At 59.2% G+C, this 20197-nt stretch overlaps 2 protein-coding genes across 4 annotated transcripts in view; one reads left to right on the top strand and one right to left on the bottom strand.

Moving 5' to 3' along the window:
• The window catches only part of SMG6 (SMG6 nonsense mediated mRNA decay factor), an 88193-nt gene extending 76605 nt beyond the window's left edge, over positions 1-11588 (top strand). For all 3 annotated transcript variants that reach the window (XM_081889579.1, XM_081889578.1, XM_081889577.1), the window contains exons 16-19: positions 4662-4815; positions 8280-8491; positions 9391-9472; positions 10212-11588. In XM_081889579.1, coding sequence (XP_081745705.1) covers positions 4662-4815; positions 8280-8491; positions 9391-9472; positions 10212-10342 — 579 coding nt within the window. In that variant the 3' untranslated portion in view covers positions 10343-11588. The remainder of the gene's footprint in view (positions 1-4661; positions 4816-8279; positions 8492-9390; positions 9473-10211) is intronic.
• Positions 11589-12984: 1396 nt separating this feature from the next.
• Positions 12985-20158, bottom strand: HIC1 (HIC ZBTB transcriptional repressor 1). Its single transcript, XM_081889677.1, has 2 exons — positions 19876-20158; positions 12985-18036 (listed from the first exon to the last, which is right to left on the bottom strand). The coding sequence occupies exons 1-2, from the start codon at positions 19925-19927 to the stop codon at positions 15911-15913; spliced, it is 2178 nt and encodes a 725-aa protein (XP_081745803.1). The 5' UTR covers positions 19928-20158; the 3' UTR covers positions 12985-15910.
• Between the last annotated feature and the right edge of the window lie 39 nt (positions 20159-20197).

Here is a 20197-nt window from a genome sequence, read left to right as displayed (position 1 = left end):
ATTAGACAAATGGGTAGATTAGCCTCAGTGGTGATGCCAACCGCACATCTCCGGGAAGCTTTTGGGAGCGCAATCCCAAGAACCATCAGGGCGGCACACCCTCCCCCCTTGCTGGGCCAGGCGAATCATTGGGCGAGTCGGGGGCAGCAGCCTCCAGGACCAAGGTGGCAATCCTAAAGTCCCTAACCGCCTCTGCATCGTAAATCTCACGCGGGACAGGAGCTGAACTGGAAGGCTTTGCTGCGCCTGAGTCCCACATCCCCCAAACCGCAGCAGAGCTCACCACGACATCCCACCCATTTGTACTCCTGTTGATTCTGCTGTAAACCGACCTCTACAGATGAAGGGTGGTGGGCAAATTTAATTCATTCATTGATTAATAGAATGAAATAAATGGCAGTTCGAAGCACCACTGTGCCAACTGCAGGGGGGGGGGGGGGAGAGAGAGAGAGAGAGAGAGAGAGAGAGAGAGAGAGAGAGAGAGAGAGAGAGAGCGCCCTAGGGCGTTGGCTAGCTTGCCTCTGGAGCCTGCAGGCTGGCTGGCTGACTGGCTCCCTACAGCCAAGGGAAATTCCTCCTCCCTTCTCTTTCTCTCTCTCCTCTCTCTCCCCCCCCCCCCGCCCCAAATTCTCTCTCCTTGCAGTGCCCAGGGCCCTCTTCACTTCCATAACTCTTCATTTCCCAGCCTTGAACGCCAGCCAAACACATCTGTCTAGCCATATGCGTGAACTCTGGAGTCTGTGCCGAGGTGGTTGTAAAACAGGGCCGCTGAAGGCCCTACTGGGAGAGCAGCGCACATGTGTACCCGCCGGCTGTTGGCTGCGGGCCCAGAACCACCAGCGCTCTCTCTTGTGCTCTCTCTTTCTCTGCTCTCCAGGCCCACCGTGGCCCAATGGCTGAGGCTGCAGCCAGCCAGCCGCTCTGCCTGCCTGCCTGCCTGCCAGGAGGAGAGGAGAGGAAGAAAGGGCCCTGCGTTCTGGCAAGCCAGAGCGACCCAGCACATGAGGCACAGGGGAGAGAGAGCGTGAAGCTCTCTTGGCTGGAGCCGAGGCTGCAAGGAGAGCCGGCAGGGAGCCGGGCGTCCTCTGGGTGGGTGGCTCTGCCATCCTGGGCCACTCCAAAAGCAGCAAGAGATGGGCAGCAGGACCTGGCACAGGCAAGCCAAGGAGGGCACCCAAGGTGGCAAGCCACGCAGTGCCTAGTTAAAATTGTGGAACTCCTTCCTGCAGGATGGCCCCCAACCTGGATGGCTTTAAAAGAGGGCTGGAGAGATTCGGGCCGGAGGAGAGGGCTGCCGATGGCTCCTGACTCCAGTGGCTCCGCTTTGTCTCCACAGGAGGAAGCAGGAGGAAGCAGAAATTCCACGGAGGTTTCTCCTCAATACCCAAATGAGAGCGGCACAGCAAGCGGGGCGGGGGGGGGGGGGGAGACAGCATCCACTGCCAGGTCAGCGAAGGCCACGGAAGGAGAGGCAGCAGCAGCAGCAGGGCTTGTAGCCAGGCCAAAAGGGCCAGAGTTTGGCCCCAAATCCAGGCAACTGTCGGAGGCAGTAAATGCTTTTGGATAATAGTTTTTGGGATTCGTAAATGGGGAGAGCATTTGGGACGCGGGTGGCACTGTGGGTTAAACCACAGAGCCTAGGGCTTGCCGATCAGAAGGTCGGCGGTTCGAATCCCCGCACCGGGGTGAGCTCCCGTTGTTCGTTCCCTGCTCCTGCCCACCTAGCAGTTTGAAAGCACGTCAAAGTGCAAGTAGACAAATAGGTACCGCTCCGGCAGGAAGGTAAACGGTGTTTCCGTGCACTGCTCTGGTTTGCCAGAAGCAGCTTAGTCATGCTGGCTCCCTCGGCCAGTAAAGCAAGATGAGCGGCGCAACCCCAGAGTCGGTCACGACTGAACCTAATGGTCAGGGGTCCCTTTAACCTTTACCTTTAAATGGGGAGAGCAGCTGATCTTGGACTCGGGTCCTGCTTGCTTATGGGCTTCGCGTTGGGGCATCTGCTTGGCTACTCTGAGAACAGGATTTTGGACTAGTATCCCCCCCCCCCCCGCTCTAATCCAGGCTGTTTTGATATTCTTGTGCCCTGGGAGGACACTCAACTCCCCATAAGTTCAGAGGTACCATGTGAGTCTCTCTCATGCGTTCTGAGGCAGAATCTTGGCCATCCAAACCTGTCTCAGACTGGGCGGGGGGGGGTGTCATTTAGCCAACAGAAGGAGCGCTTTGCACTCTTTCTGCCCCCCACCCCTCTGCCCGGTCCTTTGTCTGCCTGGAGTGGAGGCATTTCCTGCCCAGCTGAAACATTCCCACCTGAACCATAACAAGCTCTTCCTCTGGGCACTGCGGAGCAGGGCAGCAGCTCTCCCCAGGGGGGCTGCCCAGAATAGCCGCGCTCCCGCCCCCCTCGCCAAGTCCAGCTGCAGGCGGGCGGGGCGGGTGGGCTGCGGGGAGACGCTCTGCCTATATTTAGCCCTCCTCCGTGTCGTCCAGCACGTGCGCACGCGGACGGACAGCCAGGCACCTGCCAGCGGCGGAAGGGCAACCACCACCCAGGCGGCTCCAGGGCGGGCGCAGTGACGACAAACAAGCGCCACGGGGCGTCCGACAGGGCGGCGGAACCTGCCGCTCGCCAGTTGCCAAGCCTCTCCCGTGACATGGAAGTTTGGGCCTCCTCTGCGCCCCTTCCCTCTCTTCCCCAGCGACGCCTGCAACTTTGCACGCGCTCAGGGACAGTCTTCCCCAGGAAACTGTTTTCCCTCTTCTCCAACTTTTGCACGCCCTCAGTTGCCATTCTTCTCAAGGAAGCCTTTTGGGGACGGGTTCTAACGGAGGGGGCACCCGGCTGCCTCTGGGTGCCCCTGCAGCCACCTGTCCGCTGTTCCACAGCCTTTTCCACCCCTGTTGCAGACGCCCCTCTCTCTGGCCCAGCCGGATGTCGCCGCTCCCCCCCCCCCGTACCCCCTCGGCCAGCCCCTGTCAAACACAAACAAACCTCCTCCTGGCCTCTGAACCCTGCTGAGGCGAGTTCCCCTCCGGCTCCTTGAACGCAGGGGAGGGGGGACTTGGCACCCTCCCCAGCACCACCACCATGCGCATCCTGTCGTCCTCTCCCTGGCCAGCCCAGGGGGGCAGGATGGGACGTGACGGCCGGCACAGGCCTCGCTCAGCCTTGCCAGGAGCCCGGGAGTCTGGGCCAAGGAGCCTGGGGAGGGAGGGCGGCACCTCCTGGGCACCGGATGCGCATGTCAGGGGCACGGCAGGAGCAGCTCCTCCCACCGGGAACATGCGTGACGTCGTGGCAGTATTTTCACATTCCTCGCTGTGCCGTTCCTGCAAAGCTAAATGCGGACAGGGCTGGAGGAGCAGTTCAGGGTGGGTGGGTTCACAAGTGCTGCCTCCTCAGCTCCCGGAACATAAAAATAAAAAGCAGAAGAACCTGAGCAGGGCCTGCTGCATCAGGCCAGCCGCCCATCTAGTCTAGCCTCCTGGTCTCACAGTGGCCAGTCAGATGCCCCAGCAAGCAAGGCCTGAGCACAACTCTCCCCTCCTGCGATTTCCAGCAGCTGGGATTCAGGCTCCGACTGTGGCAAGAGAGCACAGCCCTTGTGGCTAGCCACCCTCTGTAGCCCCCTCCTCCTCCTCTGTGAATTTGTCAAATGCTCTTCTAAAGCCATCTCAGTTGGTGGCCATCGCTCTCTCCTGCATGAAAAGGACTTTCTTGTATGTGCCCTGAATCTCTCGACACTCCACACGCCCAGCAGTTCTAGTGTAGGAGAGAGGGAGGGAAACTTTCCTTTATCCGCTTTCTCCAGGCCAGGCATCATTTCATAAACTTCAGTCAGGTCACCTCTTAGAAGTGCATCACAGAAGCTTGAGACTCTTTTATATTATTTTATTTATTTATACCTCACCCATCTGGCTGGGTTTCCCCAGCCTCTCTGGGCAGCTTCCAACAAAATATTAAAAATACAATAAAACATCAGACATTAAAAACTTCCCTAAACAGGGCTGCCTTCAGATGCCTTCTAAAAGTCAGATACTTCTTTATTTCCTTGACATCTGGTGGGAGGGTGTTTCACAGTGCAGGTGCCACCACCAAGAAGGCCCTCTGCCTGGTTCCCTGTAACCTCACTTCTCGCAGGGAGGGAACCGACAGAAGGCCCTCAGAGCTGGACCTCAGTGTCCAGGCAGAACGATGGAGGTGGAGACTAATAGACTAATGACTAATACACTGAATAAACCATAATAATCAACAAAACTGAAAAGAGCCCCCTCAAGCAGAGAAGCCAGTATGAAAAACCTGTCAAAACATAAATGACAACCCACACACACATACAAATGTCTCTTCTGGGAGGGGGCTCCACTGAAAAGGCCCCTCGCTCACCTGAGAGCTTGAGGCGATGGCCCTGGGGCGAGCTTAGTTGTGATTCCTGCAGGGGGTGGACTAGATGACCCCTGGGGTCCCTTCCAATTCTACTTTGACATCTCTGAGGCTGATCTGAAAGGCCCAGGCAGGTCTGCGTGGGAGGGAAAGGGTTCATCACCAAGCTGCTTGGTTTCCATCACGCTTCAGGCTGTGCAGAATTTGGGGAGGGAGGACCCCCCTGGTGCATGCTGGGAGAATCCCCCTCGGCTCAAAGGCAGGGATCTTTTTGTGCTAGGCGGTGCTGAAGGACCAGGCCCAAGTGCGGCAGATGGAGCTGGAGATCCGCCCCGTCTTCCTGGTGCCAGACACCAACGGCTTCATTGACCATCTGGGCAGCCTAGTCAAGCTCCTGGACTGCCGGCAGTTCATCCTTGTGGTGCCCCTGATTGGTGAGTGCGTGCTTGCATTTGTGCGCTTTGGGACGCAGAGATGGACCCGGTGCGCTGTCTCCAAGCGGGGAGCAGCCACGTCCCTCCCCCACCTTACAAATAAAGGCTGCAAACATCCCCTGGCCCACAAAAAGGGCTTGCTTAGCCCCACCTGTTCTCTGCATCCTTTGGGACCCAAAGGAAACGCTTGGGTATATTGATTTGATTTATATTCCCTCCGTCCAACTAAGGCAGTGGGTTTGGGGACCTCCTGTGCATGTTCCCTCAGAGGCATACAGCCTCTTCTTCAGGCAGTGCGTCATTGACCGCTGGAACTCCTTGCCAGAGGCCCATCCATTCCAGGAGAGGCTCTCTCCTCTCCTCTCCTCCCAATGGACTGCCCTGTTTTGAGCTGCCACCTCCAAGGGCTCCAGGCAAAGCAGCAGGTATCAGTGGAGCCTCCACACTCAGGGGCAGTCTACCTCCGAGGCACAGGGAGGCAGAAGCAGGCAGGGAGATGAGGTCCTAGGGCCCTGGCGTCCTGCATATGGCCTTCACAGAGGCCCTCTGGGGTGAGAGAGGTGGGGGTCTGACCCGTGAGGGCAGCCAGCACTTCTGTACTGGGGGGGGGAGGTCTTGAGCCAGGGCGCTTGTCCCAGCCGCCAGGCCCTGGCTCTCCCTTTTCTCCTTATAAAGCTGCAGTCCGGCGACTCAGCAAAGCTGGTTCCTGTTATTGGTAAACACTCGGCCCTGGCAGATAACAGGCGGCGGCTGCTGCTGCTGGGTGGTCTGGCTGGGCCGGCAGGAGGGTGGAGGCGCTGGGCACTCACGTCCCCCTCCCTCACGGAAGGACCAAAGCAGCTTGGGGGGGAGGGCATCCTGCATTCAGGCAGAAGGTCCCGGGTCCCATCCCCTGTGGTGTCTGCAGGGGCGGCGGGCAGAGACTGAAACCCCAAAATGCCACTGCTGCCAGTCAGTGTAGCATCACCCTCCCACCCCTCTCTCAACACCTTGTGCTCCTGGAGGTAAAGCGAGGTGTGCTTCCCCAGCTCAGACGGCAGCCCAGCTCCCCTGGGAACACCGCCAGGACAGTTTACAGTGTAAAAACACAAAAATACATGACATAACAACAAGCAATAACACCACCCAAACACACAGTTTTAAAGGCCATATAGGCTGTTCAATCAGCCAGAGACCTGGGAGGAGGAGAAGAACGTTTACTTCCTGCATTTATATCCGACCTTTTCCTCCAAGGAGCTCACTGTGGTGTGTGAACGGTTCTCCTCCTCCTGTAAATCCCCACCACAACCCTGCGAGGTAGGTTAGGCTGAGAGAAGAGAGAGCCAGTGTGGTGTAGTGGTTAAGAGCGGTAGACTCGTAATCTGGCGAATTGGGTTCGCTTCCCTGCTCCTCCACATGCGGCTGCTGGGTGACCTTGGGCCAGTCACACTTCTCTGAAGTCTCTCAGCCCCACTCACCTCACAGAGTGTTTGTTGTGGGGGAGGAAGGGAAAGGAGAATGTTAGCCGCTTTGAGACTCCTTCGGGTAGTGATAAAGCGGGATATCAAATCCAAACTCTTCTTGGTGGCCGAGTGGGGGATTTGAACCCAGGCCCTGGCCTGATGCTCTAACCAAGTCCCAGACTGAAGCCCCAGACCTGCCCTCCTGAGTTACTCCCTGCAATAACCAGAAGGCACTTCTTCTGGAGCAGGGAAGGGGTTAAAGCTCCCCCTCTTGCGCCCGACTCCTTGAACCCGACCCGCGTGGGGAGAAGCAGCCAGGCAGCTTGGGCAGGAGCGCAAACAAGCTTCCTCTTTGAAGGCTGTTTTGCTTGGAAGCGGCTGCGAGCGGCGGATTTCGGCCCGGAGTACCAGCCGCTCTCCTCCTGTTTGATGTTCCCTGCGCTGGCTCTTCTCTCCCCCTCCCAGGCCATCTTCCCCAGAGCAAAGCAGCGGCGGTGGGGGGAGGCGGGAGAGCAGGCCTTGGCCCAGATGGGGACTGGACCAGGCCGGATGTCCCAGGAAGGGCCAGAAGTGCCACCAGCGCTGGAAAAGCCAGGGGGGCTCATAGCGACGGGGAGAGGCCTCACCCCACATTCCCCCTCTGTCTCTCCCTCTGCACATCCAACCCCCCAGCCTCTCTAAGGAATGCATACTTCCCACTTGATCTCAGCTCTTGGCGAGGAAAGCCAAAAAGAGCAGCCAGATTAACCGTCTCAGGGAGCCGGTGGGGCTGGGTGCCTGGGAAGAGGTGCCTGCCAACACGGGAAGGGCCGTAGCCCCGTAGAATCCTAGAACTGGAGAGCGGAAGGGACCCTCAAGGCTCATCTAGCCTGGCCCCCCCTCCAGGGCAGGAATTGCAGTAGATTACGGCACCGCAGAAGGCCTCAGGCTCAGTCCCCCAGTGCCATCCATCTGCCAAGGGAGCTGGGAAAAGCCCCTCTTTCAAAACCCCGGAGAGCTGCTGCCAGCCAGTGCAGGCAGCACAAAGCCAGGTGGGACAAAGCCAGGTGGGCCCAAAGTCTGGCTCCTATGCTCCTGTTTAAAATCAGCCCCTTTATTCAGAACCGTAAGAGCTGGACTCTTATTTCAATTTTAGCGGAAGGGGGTTCATGCAGAAGGTCCCAGTGGCATCTCCAGGTAGGGTGGGTAGAGATGCTGCTGGAAATGCTAGAGCGCTGCTGCCAGTCAGTGCAGACAGCATGACGCTACTTCACTCTAGGTTCCTAGGTTCCACATTGGCTCCGGAACTTCCCTGGTGCTCGTGGCCTCGCATATGTCTGCTGGGGGTGCCATCAGTCCCCCTCGGGCTCTCCTGGGGCTCCCAGACATATTTGTCACCCAGCCTGCTGCCAAGAAAGAAAAAGCCGTTCCCAGGGACCTCTGGCAGCTTCTGCCTGGCTCCCTCTGAGGCAGGGAGAGGAGCTGTGTTGGCTGCTTCTAGCCAGGCAAGACAGACCAGCGCTGCCCCTCCCTCCTCTGGTTCCTCTCTCTCTCCGCTCATAGCCAGAGTCAGAACCTGCTGCCCCCAAGCCCAGAGGAACGGCCAGCCTCAGGCGCAGGGGTCTCCCAAGGCCTGGGGTGGGGGCAGAAACGTCCCACCCAGGAATCATACCGCCAATGCCAGCTTGGAAGGCTTTAACAGAGGGTGGGTCAAATACATGGAGCAGGAGCAGGCAGCCAATGGCTACTAGCCAGGGTGGCCGTACTCTGCCCCCACAGTCAGGCAGCAGTGGCGGATGCTGGGAAGGGCAGGAGGGGAGGGTGGCGCTGTTGCGTTTGGGTCCTGCTTGAAGGTTTCCCATAATGGGCACCTCCTCGCCCCCTGTGAGATCAGGAGGCTGGACTTGGTTGGCCAAGGAGACTCTGCTTCTTATGGAGCCCCCAGGCCCAGAGGCAGTCTATCCTGATTCCTGGACTCAAAGCGCCATTGGCACAATCCCCCAGGCTCCTCTCACATTCTTCTCTCTCCCTCCTCCCTGCCAGTCATCAACGAGCTGGACGGGCTGGCCAAGGGCCCCGAGTCGGAGCACCGCGGGGGCGGCTACGCGCGGCTGCTGCAGGAGCGGGCCCGCAAGGCAGTGGAGTTCCTGGAGGCCCGCTTTGAGAAGCGGGACAGCTACATGCGAGCCCTCACCAGCCGCGGCAACGAGCTGGAGTCCATCTCCTTCCGCAGCGAGGACATCTCCAGGCAACAGGTGCCAGGAAGGGGGCTCCCACTTTCCGGTGGGGCAACAGGGAGGTCCTGGGTTCAAGCTTTACAGCCTTTGAGGGGCTTAGCAGGACTGCTGCTTGGTGTGCAGAAGGTTCAGGGTTGAGACCCCAGAGGACATCAGCCCCATCTCTGCCTGGGAAGGCGCTGAGCATCCTTCGCTTTTCCAAAGGGGGGTCCTTATCATCTGCCTTGAGCCGCAATGGCTCGATGGGATCCTCCACTTCGAAGGGCAGTCTACCTGCGGCATGCCTACATGCCAGGGGTGGGCATCACCTTCATATTCCTGGCTTGGGGTTTCCCCGAGGGGTCTCTGCCTGGTGACAACGGCTTCTGTGACCTCTACATTTCCTCTGACAGAGAGCTCTTTAGCGTATCCAACATTTGGCCTGCTCACTGTAGACCCACTGAAATGAAAGAACATACCTAACTTGGATCCACTAATTTCAATGGCTGTGCACTGAGTAGAACCTAATTGGATGCAACATTTTTTATTATTATTATTATTATTATTATTATTATTTTCTTAATTCCCAATATTTAGACTTGTCGGGCTCATATTTGGCTCATTAGCCAAAGATCTCCAAGCAACTTCTTAGAACACAGATAGAAACATGAACGTGAATACATTACGCCAGCCATCAGATTCATCCCATAGAATTGTAGAGTTGCAAGGGACCCCCACAGGTCATCTAGTCCAACCCCCTGCAGTGCAGGAATATAGACACACACACAAAACTCCCACCTGCACCCATAACAGCAAGAGGATGCAAATAGGCAGTCTCTATTTTCAAAACACCCCCTGGGGCTGAGAGAGGGCAAGCTGAGCTATTCCTTTTCCCTGGACTCACTCCTCTCCCGCTGCTGCTGCTCCTTCCTCCTCAGGGAAACAACGACGACCTGATCCTCTCCTGCTGCCTCCACTACTGCAACGACAAGGCCAAGGACTTCATGCCGGCCAACAAAGGTATGTTTCGGGGGGGGGGGCACTAAGATGCCCTTCCTGGGCGGGCGGGGGGGTCTGCCGTGCCAGGGAGGAGACCCTCCTTGCAGTCGTCCCCAACACTCACCATGTTTACTCTGCAGTAAGGCCTCCTGTATTATCAGGGGCGGGGCTTACTCCCTAGTAAACATCCTTAGGATTGTAGGACCGTTTCATTCCCAAGCAAGAACGGGCAAATATTCACTCCGTCGCCCGACGCAAAGAAAGCAAAAATTGGCCATCTCACCTGGAGTACCTTTCAGAGTATGAAAGCCACGGCAGGGAACACGCGGGCACACCCCTTCCTCCGGCCCACCGGAAAGTGCCGGGCCGCCTCCTGCCCTGCCCTCCTGCATCGCCTGGGGGCCTCTCCTCCTCCTCCACCCCCCCAACCAGCTCTCCTGGCAGGGAGGCGCACAGGCCATCTCCCCCACCCCACCCACCACCAAGGCCCCGGTTTCCATCTTCCTTGGGCCAAATCCTCCTCAGCTTAACTTGTCATCTTGACGGAGGGAGGCGTTCCCGGAGTGTTTATGCCTCGCCTGGGGTGCAGTCCAGGCGATCAGGGGATTATGGCGGATGAGGCCTGACAAACGTGACAGCCTCTGGTTTCTAACAGTGGCCTGGCCCTGAGCGCAGCAAGGGGATGGTTATTGTTACGGACGCAGGCACCCGCCCTCTTCTGAGCCGCTCTTGACTCCCGCCTCCTCTCGCCCCACTGCAGATGACCCAATCCGGCTGCTGCGCGAGGTGGTGCTGCTGACGGACGACCGCAACCTGCGGGTGAAGGCGCTGACCCGCAACGTCCCTGTCCGGGACATCCCCACCTTCCTGCGATGGGCGCAGGAGGGCTGAGCCAGGCAGCCTGCAGGGGGGCGCCGTCCCCAGGAAGCTGTGCCGCTCTGTGCCACCAGCAGGGGGCAGCCTTGAGGCGGAGGGGGGCCCTTGTGCCAAGCCACTGCTGCCCCCACCACCGTTCCCGGCTGACACCCACCAATGAACAATAAACGTGTCTCCAACCCGCCCGGAATGGCCGTGCTGTGGGTGTGAGAGAGAGGGAAGTGTTGCGTCCGCACAGGCCACCGGGGGGGCGGAATAGGTGCGTGTCGTGTTCCCCCGCCGAGGGGGGAGGATAGGACAGCCAGAGAGGTCTCAAGCGGGCACCCCCATATTACTTTTACTTGGCCAGGCAGGGCGAGGGGGGGATCCTTTGTGTGGAAGTGTGTGAGCCCCGATCCACTCCCTGCTGCCCCCCCCACATTGACATCCTCTCTCTTCCAGCCCCCTCCTGGACCCTCGTCCTTCCCTTTTGCCACCCTGACACCTGCGTCACAGATTTCTTGAGCTTGCACCCATCCATTTTCATCATCCCCAGACACACACACACTCCTGGTCCAGCGGTGTGGGTTGCAGAGGGAGGCCTGGGCATTGGGATCAGACCTTTAAGCTGCAGGGTTTGGAGAGTGGGGTGTCAGGGCTGGGGGGTGGAGAGAACAGGCAAGCAGGTTCCCCTGTGAAGGAGCTCTGAGGGCAGTTGGAGCTCACACAGAGAACGGCTGCCGTGAAAAAGAAGAATTGTCCCCTTGGGAGCTTGTATTTAAATGGGGGGGGAGCCTTAACTGGCCCGGTCAGTTGCATTGTTGGCCATCCCCAGGCCCTTTGGGTCAGTGGCAGGTGGGGCAGGTGGGGCAGGATTGGGAACAAAAACAGAAAACCAAAAGAGCCAGCCATGGAAATGGACTTGTTCTGCATTCGAAGGATGCTTTTTTGATAAAACCCTTTGCTTCTGGAGGGGGTCACGCCAGATGGTTTGGGGGCACAATTCTGCCTTTCTTGGTCTGGAGAGGGGGAATCACCTCTCCCGCCTCCACCTTTGGGGTCTTCTGCACTCAAGATCTTCAGCCCCACCTGCTCGCCAAACAGGCGTGGACCCAGCCCCATGGATATGGGGAGGGGCGGCCCTCCTACAGGCAGGTGTGTCTCTTCCCCCACCCCTTTTGTTCCGCTTTTTGGCCTGCCTGGGTTTGATGGGGGGCTTGTGACAGACAAAGTAAAAAAAAAATGTTCCTTTGTTTTCTTAATAAAAATTTTAGTAGGGAAACGCTGTTCTGTGCTGCCTCGTTTTGTGGGGTCGGGTGGAGAAGGCGGTCTGGGGAACCATCAGCCTGGAATGGGGTTTCTGAGGAGGGATATAAATGGCACTGATTTGGGCAGAGTGGTAGCTAAACGACCCATCTCTTTCCAGGACACCCATTATGCCCGTAATGGTTTGTGTCATAGAATTGTGGAGTTGGAAGGGACCCCATCTAGAAGAACCCCCTGCAAGGCAGGAATCTCGCTACCCAGAAGTAAGTGCCCCTGAATTCATAGAATCATAGAGTTGGAAGAGACCACAAGGGCCATCGAGTCCAACCTCCTGCCAAGCAGGAAACACCATCAGAATTCAGTGGGGTTAGAATTTGGCCAGGACCATGGCTGGAGAAGTGGGTCAGGTTTTGAGGAATCGGGGGGGGGGGAGCGGAGGTGTATGGCCAGAGTCTCCAACGTGGTGCCCTCCCAAGGTTGCTGGCCTTCCAGCTCCCATATTCCTGACCGCCGACCACCAGGGCTCAGGACATTGGGGGGGGGCACCCACAGCTCAGTTGGCCTCATCCTGGCCCAGCCATAGATCATATTTGGGTGGGGCAAGATTGCACTGAGCCAGTTTAACACTAGTTTTCCACAGTCATTTCACGTTTTTAAAAATAAACAAAAATACAGGAGGCCAATAAATGGTGTGATAACAGCTCCAAAGAAAATGAGAGAAATTCATGGAGGGGAGGGCTCTTGTGTCTGAGTCCTGCTTGCAGGTTTCCCATCGTGGGCCCCAAGGTGGGCGCCCTTTGGCCTGATCCAGCAGGCCATAATAATAATAATAATAATAATAATAATAATAATAATAATAATTTATACCCCACCCATCTGGCTGGGTTTCCCCAGCCACTCTGGGCAGCTTCTAACATAACACTAAAATACAACAACCTATTAAACATTAAAAGCTTCCCTAAACAGGGCTGCCTTCAGATGTCTTCTAAAAGTTTGGTAGTTGTTGTTCTCTTTGACATCTGGTGGGAGGGCATTCCACAGGGCGGGTGCCACTACCGAGAAGGCCCTCTCCCTGGTTCCCTGTAACTTGGCTTGATGGTTCCATGTTCATGATGTTGGATGGGTCAGGCACCCAGTAAGGCCTGTTTTAAACTGGTCCTCCTCAGCACAGACACTAAATCTGGCCGCAAGTCACCCACAAGTTGCTGTCTCCACTACCACCCCCAAGTTGTCACTATTGCTGCTTTTACCCCTCCCCAAGTGGTATGGCGGACCATAACCGGCTTGTCAAGGGCTGCCTAGAGCTCTTGGGGGGGCAGATTTGAGTCTCCCAAAAGTCCAGTCTGCAACACCGCAATCAAGCATACACTCCAGTCTCCCCCCTCCCTGAGGAAGCAGAAGCAGCCTTGTGGTGTCAAAAGAAAACTTTATTGCTGTTGAGGTTTTTTCCCCCATGTTTATTTTTTTATTTCCGGTATAAAACGAAGGGGGAAAGGCACATCCCATGTACAAAATGCTACGGTGGGCACAGCAGGCTGCCCCCCCTTTTGAATACTTTGTGTTGGGGGGTGTCTTGCTGTCTCCTCCCAGGGCTTGGCAGGGTGGGGGGGTTGGGGGGCAGCTGGCTCAGACGAAGAAGGCCCAGCCCCACGCTTGGGGGGCGGCAGGTGGGAGGTTGTGTGTGCAAATAGAGGTAAAAGGAAGATTCACATCTTAACCTGACCTTTGGTTAAAAAAGAGTTGGAGAAAAGGGGGGGCAGCTGCGCTGGCAGGGCCTGAAGGCAAAGGGCACATCTTGTCTCCCAACCCCACCTTCTCCCCATAAGTGCAAAGAGAGTCTGGCAATACGTGCACTGGTCAAAGCTTGGGTTGCCCTCTTTCACCCCGAAGATGGAAGAGGCTGCCGTGGGGTTGCCCATCCCACCTCCAACAGAGCTGACAATCTGGGGAGTGTTTTGTCTTTGTCAAACAGTCCTTGGGGAGGAGGGACAAGCAGAGGGAAGGAGGGCACCCCCCAAACCACACACAAATACCCCAGAATAATCTTTGGCTCAAAGTGAGACAGTGGAAGACGGGACTTGGGGTTGGAAGACTGGGATGGAGCTGATTCAAAGGGAGAGGGACCCCTTTGTGGTAAGAAGGAACACACACACCCCATCGCCGCCCCTTGGTCACAGCCGTGTGGAGTCTTTAGTAGGGGAGGAGGGGGTGAGGGCCCCCTCTCCTATTCACATTGCAAAAGAGGTTGAGGGGAGAGTTAAGTGCTTGCTCAGGTGAGTCCCAGGGCATCCACTCACCTGTTGCCTCTGTGGCAAAAGGGATGCAGGAAACTTAAGAACATTGCGCCCCTTGCTCTGCCCCCACAGTCACCACACAGGATTTGTGAAAAAAAACTTCCAGACGCTTGGACTCGTGCTCAGCTCGTGCCAGTGAGCCAGGCTGCACTGGGAGCTGCACCACCTTCCCAAAGTCACTGCACAGCAGCCAGCCTGGAAAGGGATGAGGGGAGTTGGGTGTCCAGCGACATCTGCAGAGCCAGGAGTTTCTCACTCCCTAGTTCTGCAGGAAGGCACATTGTGGAGCTCTGTGTAAACCTTGAACCCGAAGGGGTTGGGTCCCATGCCAAGAGGGATTCTTCTTACACTTCCAAGATTTAAGGCTTCCACGCCTGTTGTCCTGCCTGTCACCCATTGTGACAGGCAGAAAATCAACAGGTGTGGCAGTTTGAAGGCATAGGATGGCAATTCAGTGCATCAAGATATCTGGTTATAGCGGGACAGATGTCTATAAGATGCAGAAAGGACTGTCTGTGGGCGGCTGAAATGTACGCAGCATAAGCAGAGACCACCGACATGGTTCTCTGTGCATTCTGTGGGCAGTCCCTCTCACCCTCCTTTCTCTGGCCACTGATACCCCACTGAGCACTGGGAACCAGAGTCCACAAAGGTTTCTGGGGGCCACAAGACTCTTCAGCTGTCCCTGTAGACCCAACAGAGCTGCTGCCTCTTTGCTAAAGCTCAGACCTGCCCAGAGGACGCGTCTCTGGGGCTTCCCCCAATTGAGGCAGGTAGAAATGTGGGTCTGCCCCACAGGAAAAGCTTGGGGGCGGAGGGAGAGGCAGTCAGGAGCACAACCTCCTGGCCATTTCTGGCAGGGCCAGAGGGCAGCCTCGAGGTTTGACTCCTGAAAGGGAAGGAGGAATGGAGTTGGTGGGATCAGGCCCATGACACACAGGCCTCACCTCCCATGCAAGGGGGGACAGTCCTCAAGGTGCTCTCTGGATATACTTTATTAGCCTGCTTCTTTTCCTTCCAACTCAAAACCCTGGGCACTCAAGGGTGGGGGGAAAGCATCACTGATTGTTGCTTTGTTGTTAAAGCTTTTAAGAGCTGGAGTTCGGGTTTGCAAAAAAAAAAAAATAACCCACATGTCCCAATTCCTGAGAGTTGCACCAAGGCCCCTTTCCTGAGCCGATCCCTACAGGTCAGACAACTGGAGCTCTTTTGCAGTTTGGGCAGGCAAGATTCCCTTCTCTCCTTGAGGAGAGAGCTCTTCCATTTTTTTTTTTAAACTGGGATATCATTCTGAATTGCACCACTTCAAATTTAAGGGTGGGGGGGCATTTCTAGGCCACCCCAAAAAACACAAGCGTGTCAAATTATAATCTCCCTGCACATAGAAAACTAGGAGAAAGTTTATCAGGAGCTCTTTTCCCTGCTGCGCTAGTTTTCTGCCCCTGCCAGGCTCCTTTCTAGAGCACTGAGCCTTGCAGAGGCTGTCAGGCCCCAGCAGGACGCCTGTTCCTTTGGCCCAATGGCGAGATCAGCTGACAGGTGACAGAGGCCATTGGGGGGGGGGAGACTATTCTCTCCCTCCCCACAAAAAGAAAAAACCAGCAATGAGGCTGGACTCGATGAATCTTTGGGTCCTTCCAACTCTACGGGTGGGGGGGGGGGTATCTGAGGTAGGGACAAATTCACAATTCCGCTTTGGGGGCAGCTCCACAGCTTGGCAGAGAACAGAAATAGAGAACAGAGAGGGGTGAGCTCTGGCTTCACGAGAGGTTGGGGGGAGAGGACGACGACTCCATGACGTCCCCTCCCTCGTCACAAATAAGAGGGGGCTGAACTGTTCCCTTGGGGGGGCTGCGCTGGTCACTTTTGGGGAGGAAGCTGCCCTTTTCCCCCGCAGTGGGGGCAAGAGTCACCCCCTCTCATGGGCAGAACACAAAGGCACTCTCACACCCCAAACAACTTGGGGGAACCCCCTTCCCTCCCCCACAAGCCCCGGTCCGTGGAGGGAGAGCGGGAGAGCGTGAGGGGGGTGATGCGGGGGTCGTCAGGGGGGTGAGAAGCGCTCTATGGTCCGGGCGTGGTGGTCGTTGTGCAGGTGGGCGGCGGCGGCAGCAGCAGCAGCTGCAGCGGCCGCGGCTCCCTGGGCGAGCACCTCGGCCGCCTTGTCGGGGCTGAGCCCGAGGTAGAGGCCCTCCATGGCGGCCTTGGGGTCGGCGGCGGCGGCCAGGAAGTGCGAGGTGTGGCTGAGCAGCTCCTTGTCGTGCTGCTGCTGCTGCGCCAGGCGCGCCATGGCCAGCACGCCCTCGGGGAAGTCCAGCTTGAGCTTGCCGTCGGGGCCCGTCGCTGCCGCCGCTGCAGCAGCCGCCGCCGCCGCCGCGTGCATCTTCATGTGGCTGAGCAGGTTCCTCTGCTGGGCGAACTTGCCCCCGCACACCTGGCACTCGTAGGGCTTCTCTCCGGAGTGGATGCGCATGTGCTCCGTCAGGCGGTACTGGCGCGTGAAGCGCATCCCGCACGCCTCGCACGCGAAGGGCTTAAGGCCCAGGTGGCTCCGCATGTGGCGGGTCATGGTGCCGCGCTGCGTGAACTTCTTGCCGCAGATGGAGCAAGGGTAGGGCCGCGTCAGCCAGTGCGTCTTCTCGTGCTGCCGCAGCGTGGCCGGGTCCTTGTAGGCCTTGTCGCACGACGAACAGCGGTAAGGGCGCAGCAGGTCGCACGCCCCCGACAGCACAGGCGGTGGCGGAGGCCCCTGCTGCTGCGGCAGCGACGACGGCGGAAGAGGTTTGTCCAGAAAAGGAGAGCCTTGCCCGGCGGCGGCAGCCGCCTCGGCGGCCTCCTTGCGGTACAGCTCCTCTTCCTCGTTGTGCGCCTCGACGTGCGCGTTCAGCTGCTCCGACGACGGGAAGCCCTTCCCGCAGGGGATGCACACGTACAGGTTGTCGCCGCCGAAGCTCTCCGGCTCGTAGCCCAGGTAGCGCTCCAGGCTGCCGCCGGCCGGGGAAGGCCCTCCGCTGCTGCAGCCCGTCTCCTCGCTAGTGCTCTTGTCGTTCTCCAGGTCCTCTCCGTCAGGCTCGCCTGCACCGCCGCTCTCCAAGCTCGGGTAGCGCCGCGGCGGCTGCTCCTGCGAGGAGGGCGACTCGGGCTTGTGGTCCAGCTCGCCCTCTTTGTCCCGCCGCCCTCCTCGGCAATCGCCCCCGCCCTCGTCGTCGTCGTCCTCGTCGTCCTCCACGTAGCCGCCCACCAGCGGCTCGTGCTTCATCCAGCGGTAGAAGAACTCCGGCGGCGCCACCTCGCCGGCGCGCCCCGACGGCTCCGACCCAGGGCTGCCTGCGCGGTGGTGGTGCAGGAGGTGATGGAAGGGCGCCTGCAGCTGCGAAGGGGCCGCCTCCCCGAAGGCCGAGTGGTTGGGCAGCAAGGCGGGGCTCTCGGGCCTGGCGTTCTCGCGACCCTCCATGGTGGCGCGCAGGCGGCTGTCCGGCGGCGGCGGCGGGGCGGGCAGCTGCGGCGAGGGCCCGTTGGGGCTCTTTTTGGAGAGGTCGAGGCCGCAGAGTGGAGAGCAGAGGCGCTCCGGGGGGCACAGACCGGCTCCATGAGGGTGCGCGGAGGCTGCGGCGTACAGCTCCCCGCAGTGGGTGCTGAGCGGCTCGGAGGGGCGCGGCGGCAGCCCCGGGGGCGCGTAACAGCTCTGGATGACGGGCGTGGCTGCGCGCAAGCCGCGCGCCAGCTTGCCGAAGGGCGAGTAGCCGCCGCGGAGCTGGCAGTACTTGCCCGAGCGCTTGAGCTTCTTCTTGCACAAGGCCACCAAGTCTGGGATCTGCAGGTAGCTGGCGGCGGCCAGCACGGCGCCCAGGCTGGGCTCTCCCTCTCCGCCGCCGCCGTCAGAGTCGCCTAGGCGGCCTGTGTAGATGAAGTCGAGGACGGCGCGGAAGACGCCCGGGCTGACCATCTCCTGGTCCAGGTTGATGAGGTTGTCGTGGACCACCAGGGCCTTGAGGTAGGCGCTGCTGGCCGCCAGCACGTTCTTGTGCGCGCGGAAGAGCGCGTTCTGCACCACCAGGATCACGTCGCACAGGAAGCCCTTGGTGCGCTGCGCGTTGAGCTGCAGCAGCAGCTGCCGAGAGTGGCCCGCCGACTCCGACGAGGCGTCCAGCATCGCTGCGCCGCGCTCTCCTGCAGAAAGAGACGCACGGAAAGAGAGAGAGCCCGGCGGGCAGCGTCAGCGCGGGGGGCCCAGCCTGCCCGCACCGCTGCCCTCTCCTGTCCCACGACGGCGCGGACGCCCCCTCGGAACGTGTGTGACTCTGCCTCGGCCCCGGGCTCCTCGCAGGGCACTCTGGACTCCTTCCCCGCCAGTCTGCCCTTATAGAGGGGTTTCCCTCTCAAGGAAGGAGGAGGCGGCGGCGGAAAGGGGGGATGTTCAGCCCCCCGGTATCTCCGCCGTTGCCGATCGCATCCCACGCCCCCCTCCGGGTGGGGAGGGGGGGCAGGACTAAGCGTTCACACCTGGAGGGGGCAGTGCCTGCAGAGCTCATCCACGTCTCTCCCCTCGCCCAGCGCAACCACCCTGCGGAGCCAACCGGCCAAAAGCACTGATGCAGCCGCCGGCCTCTCCGTGTCCATTCGTCTCCCTCTGGCCACGATCGGCTTTCAGAAGGCTCGCTTTCTGGATGCCGCCTCGGAGACCCCAGAGAGCACAGCGAACCCCGGTCTTCTGCCCTCCGGAGGTCCCCAAGAGGCGGCTGCCCCAAGCGTCAAAACGCAGCCCCCGCCCCTTCCTTTTCTCTGCGCGCTTTCTAGCCCTGAGCCTTAAAGGCTGGAATCCTAAGCGAGCGTCGTTACTAGAGAGTCAGCCCCGTTTCATGCAGCGGGACTGGCTTCCGAGTAAGCCCTGCACCGTCCCTGCCCTTCTTCCAAGCGCGCCTCGCGGGGGACCCGTCCGGGCCCCGGGAGCAGAAGGCACCGCTTGCACCCAGCTAGCGGTCCGGCAAAACAAAACTGAGAGGCTTGGGGGGAGGCTTCTGGGCCCAGGAAACTGTTCCCCTTGCTCCACTTTGGAGCTGGGATCCGAAGTACCCTCTGCAGGGAGCGCCCAGGCCGAAGCGAAAGCGGCCCTGCGCTCCCTTCCAGCCGCGAACAGGGCGAGGCCTGGTCTGCCTCCTCACCAGCCCCAGTTAGGAGGGTCAGCTCCGTCCCCGGGGTGAGGTGCGGGGTGCATAAGCGGAGCTGAGGGCAGGGTGAACCATGCCTAAGTTGTGGTGTTTGTTAGTCATAGGTCCCTGCCAAAAAAAGGGGGGGACATTATGTGCGATCTGGTGAAGGCCACGGAAATGTCAAAAATGCATTTCGGGAAAGTTTAAAAACAAAAACAAATTCCAAAATGTGAAGGAGAGTGGCGGGAGGAGAAAGAGAAAACTGAGAGATTTGACGGGGAGAGAAGAAGGAGCCGCCCGCCGTGCTCTCTGGGCTGCAGAGTTGACAGCCCGAAGGAGCCCGCTCCGCGGCCGGGAAAAGCGCTTCCAAAGCCGCTGGCCTGGGAGGAGACAGGAGGGAAGGCCGCTCGGCTGGCCGAAGGGGGATCTTCCGCCCCAGGACCGACTGCGGAGCGAAGAGCGAGCTCGGGAGAGGAATTGGGCTTCAGTAGAGGACGGAGGAAGGACGTAAGAGCCCCCCGAAAAAACTTCCAAGGCTTCCCGGGTCGCGGGGCAAAAACCATCCTCTGCTTTCCAAGTTCTTCCGAAGGAAGGTCGCCTTCGGTTGTGCCTCCCACTGCGGGGTGACATGTCGGGCAGGGCAGGCTAGCTTGGCGGGGCGAACAGGGAGATCCGCAGCGCAGCTCAAGCTGAGGATCGGGCGCGCGAAAAAGCGCCGCGCCTGGGACTGGGGAAGGGGCGGAAAGAAAGGACTTTTCTTTTCCTGGGGGGGACGGGACAGTGAAGTATTTTCGCTGGGTCTCTTCGGAAAGGGCGCTCAATCTGAAGTGCCTCCCACCAGCCCGCCGCGCCGTCTTACCCGGGAGCCCCGTCGAGTCAGCCAGGCAGGCGAGGTCCGTGTGGACGCGCATGGTTTAGCGGGCTGCGCTACTGCCGTGGCGGCGGCGGCGCCCGCCCCTCACCGGCGCCTCAGACCTCTTGGCCGCCGCTGCTCGCTCTTGCTGCTGCTGCTGCTGCTGCGCTTGAGCCCCATGTGCCGGGAGCGCAGCGGCGGCGGCGGAAAAGGTAAAGGCCGGGCCGCGAACTCCGCCTGACCCCGAGCTGAACTCGGGCGTGTTCAAGGAGCCGCCGCGGCTTCCTCCTCCTCCTCCTCCTCCTCTGGGCCAGAGAGAAGCAAGCGG

The sequence above is a fragment of the Podarcis melisellensis genome (genome assembly GCF_964234715.1).
Source record: "Podarcis melisellensis genome assembly, chromosome: 15".
NCBI lineage: Eukaryota > Metazoa > Chordata > Lepidosauria > Squamata > Lacertidae > Podarcis > Podarcis melisellensis.
The sequence above is the reverse complement of the archived record's forward strand: the minus strand, read 5'-3'. Positions and strand labels throughout refer to the sequence as shown.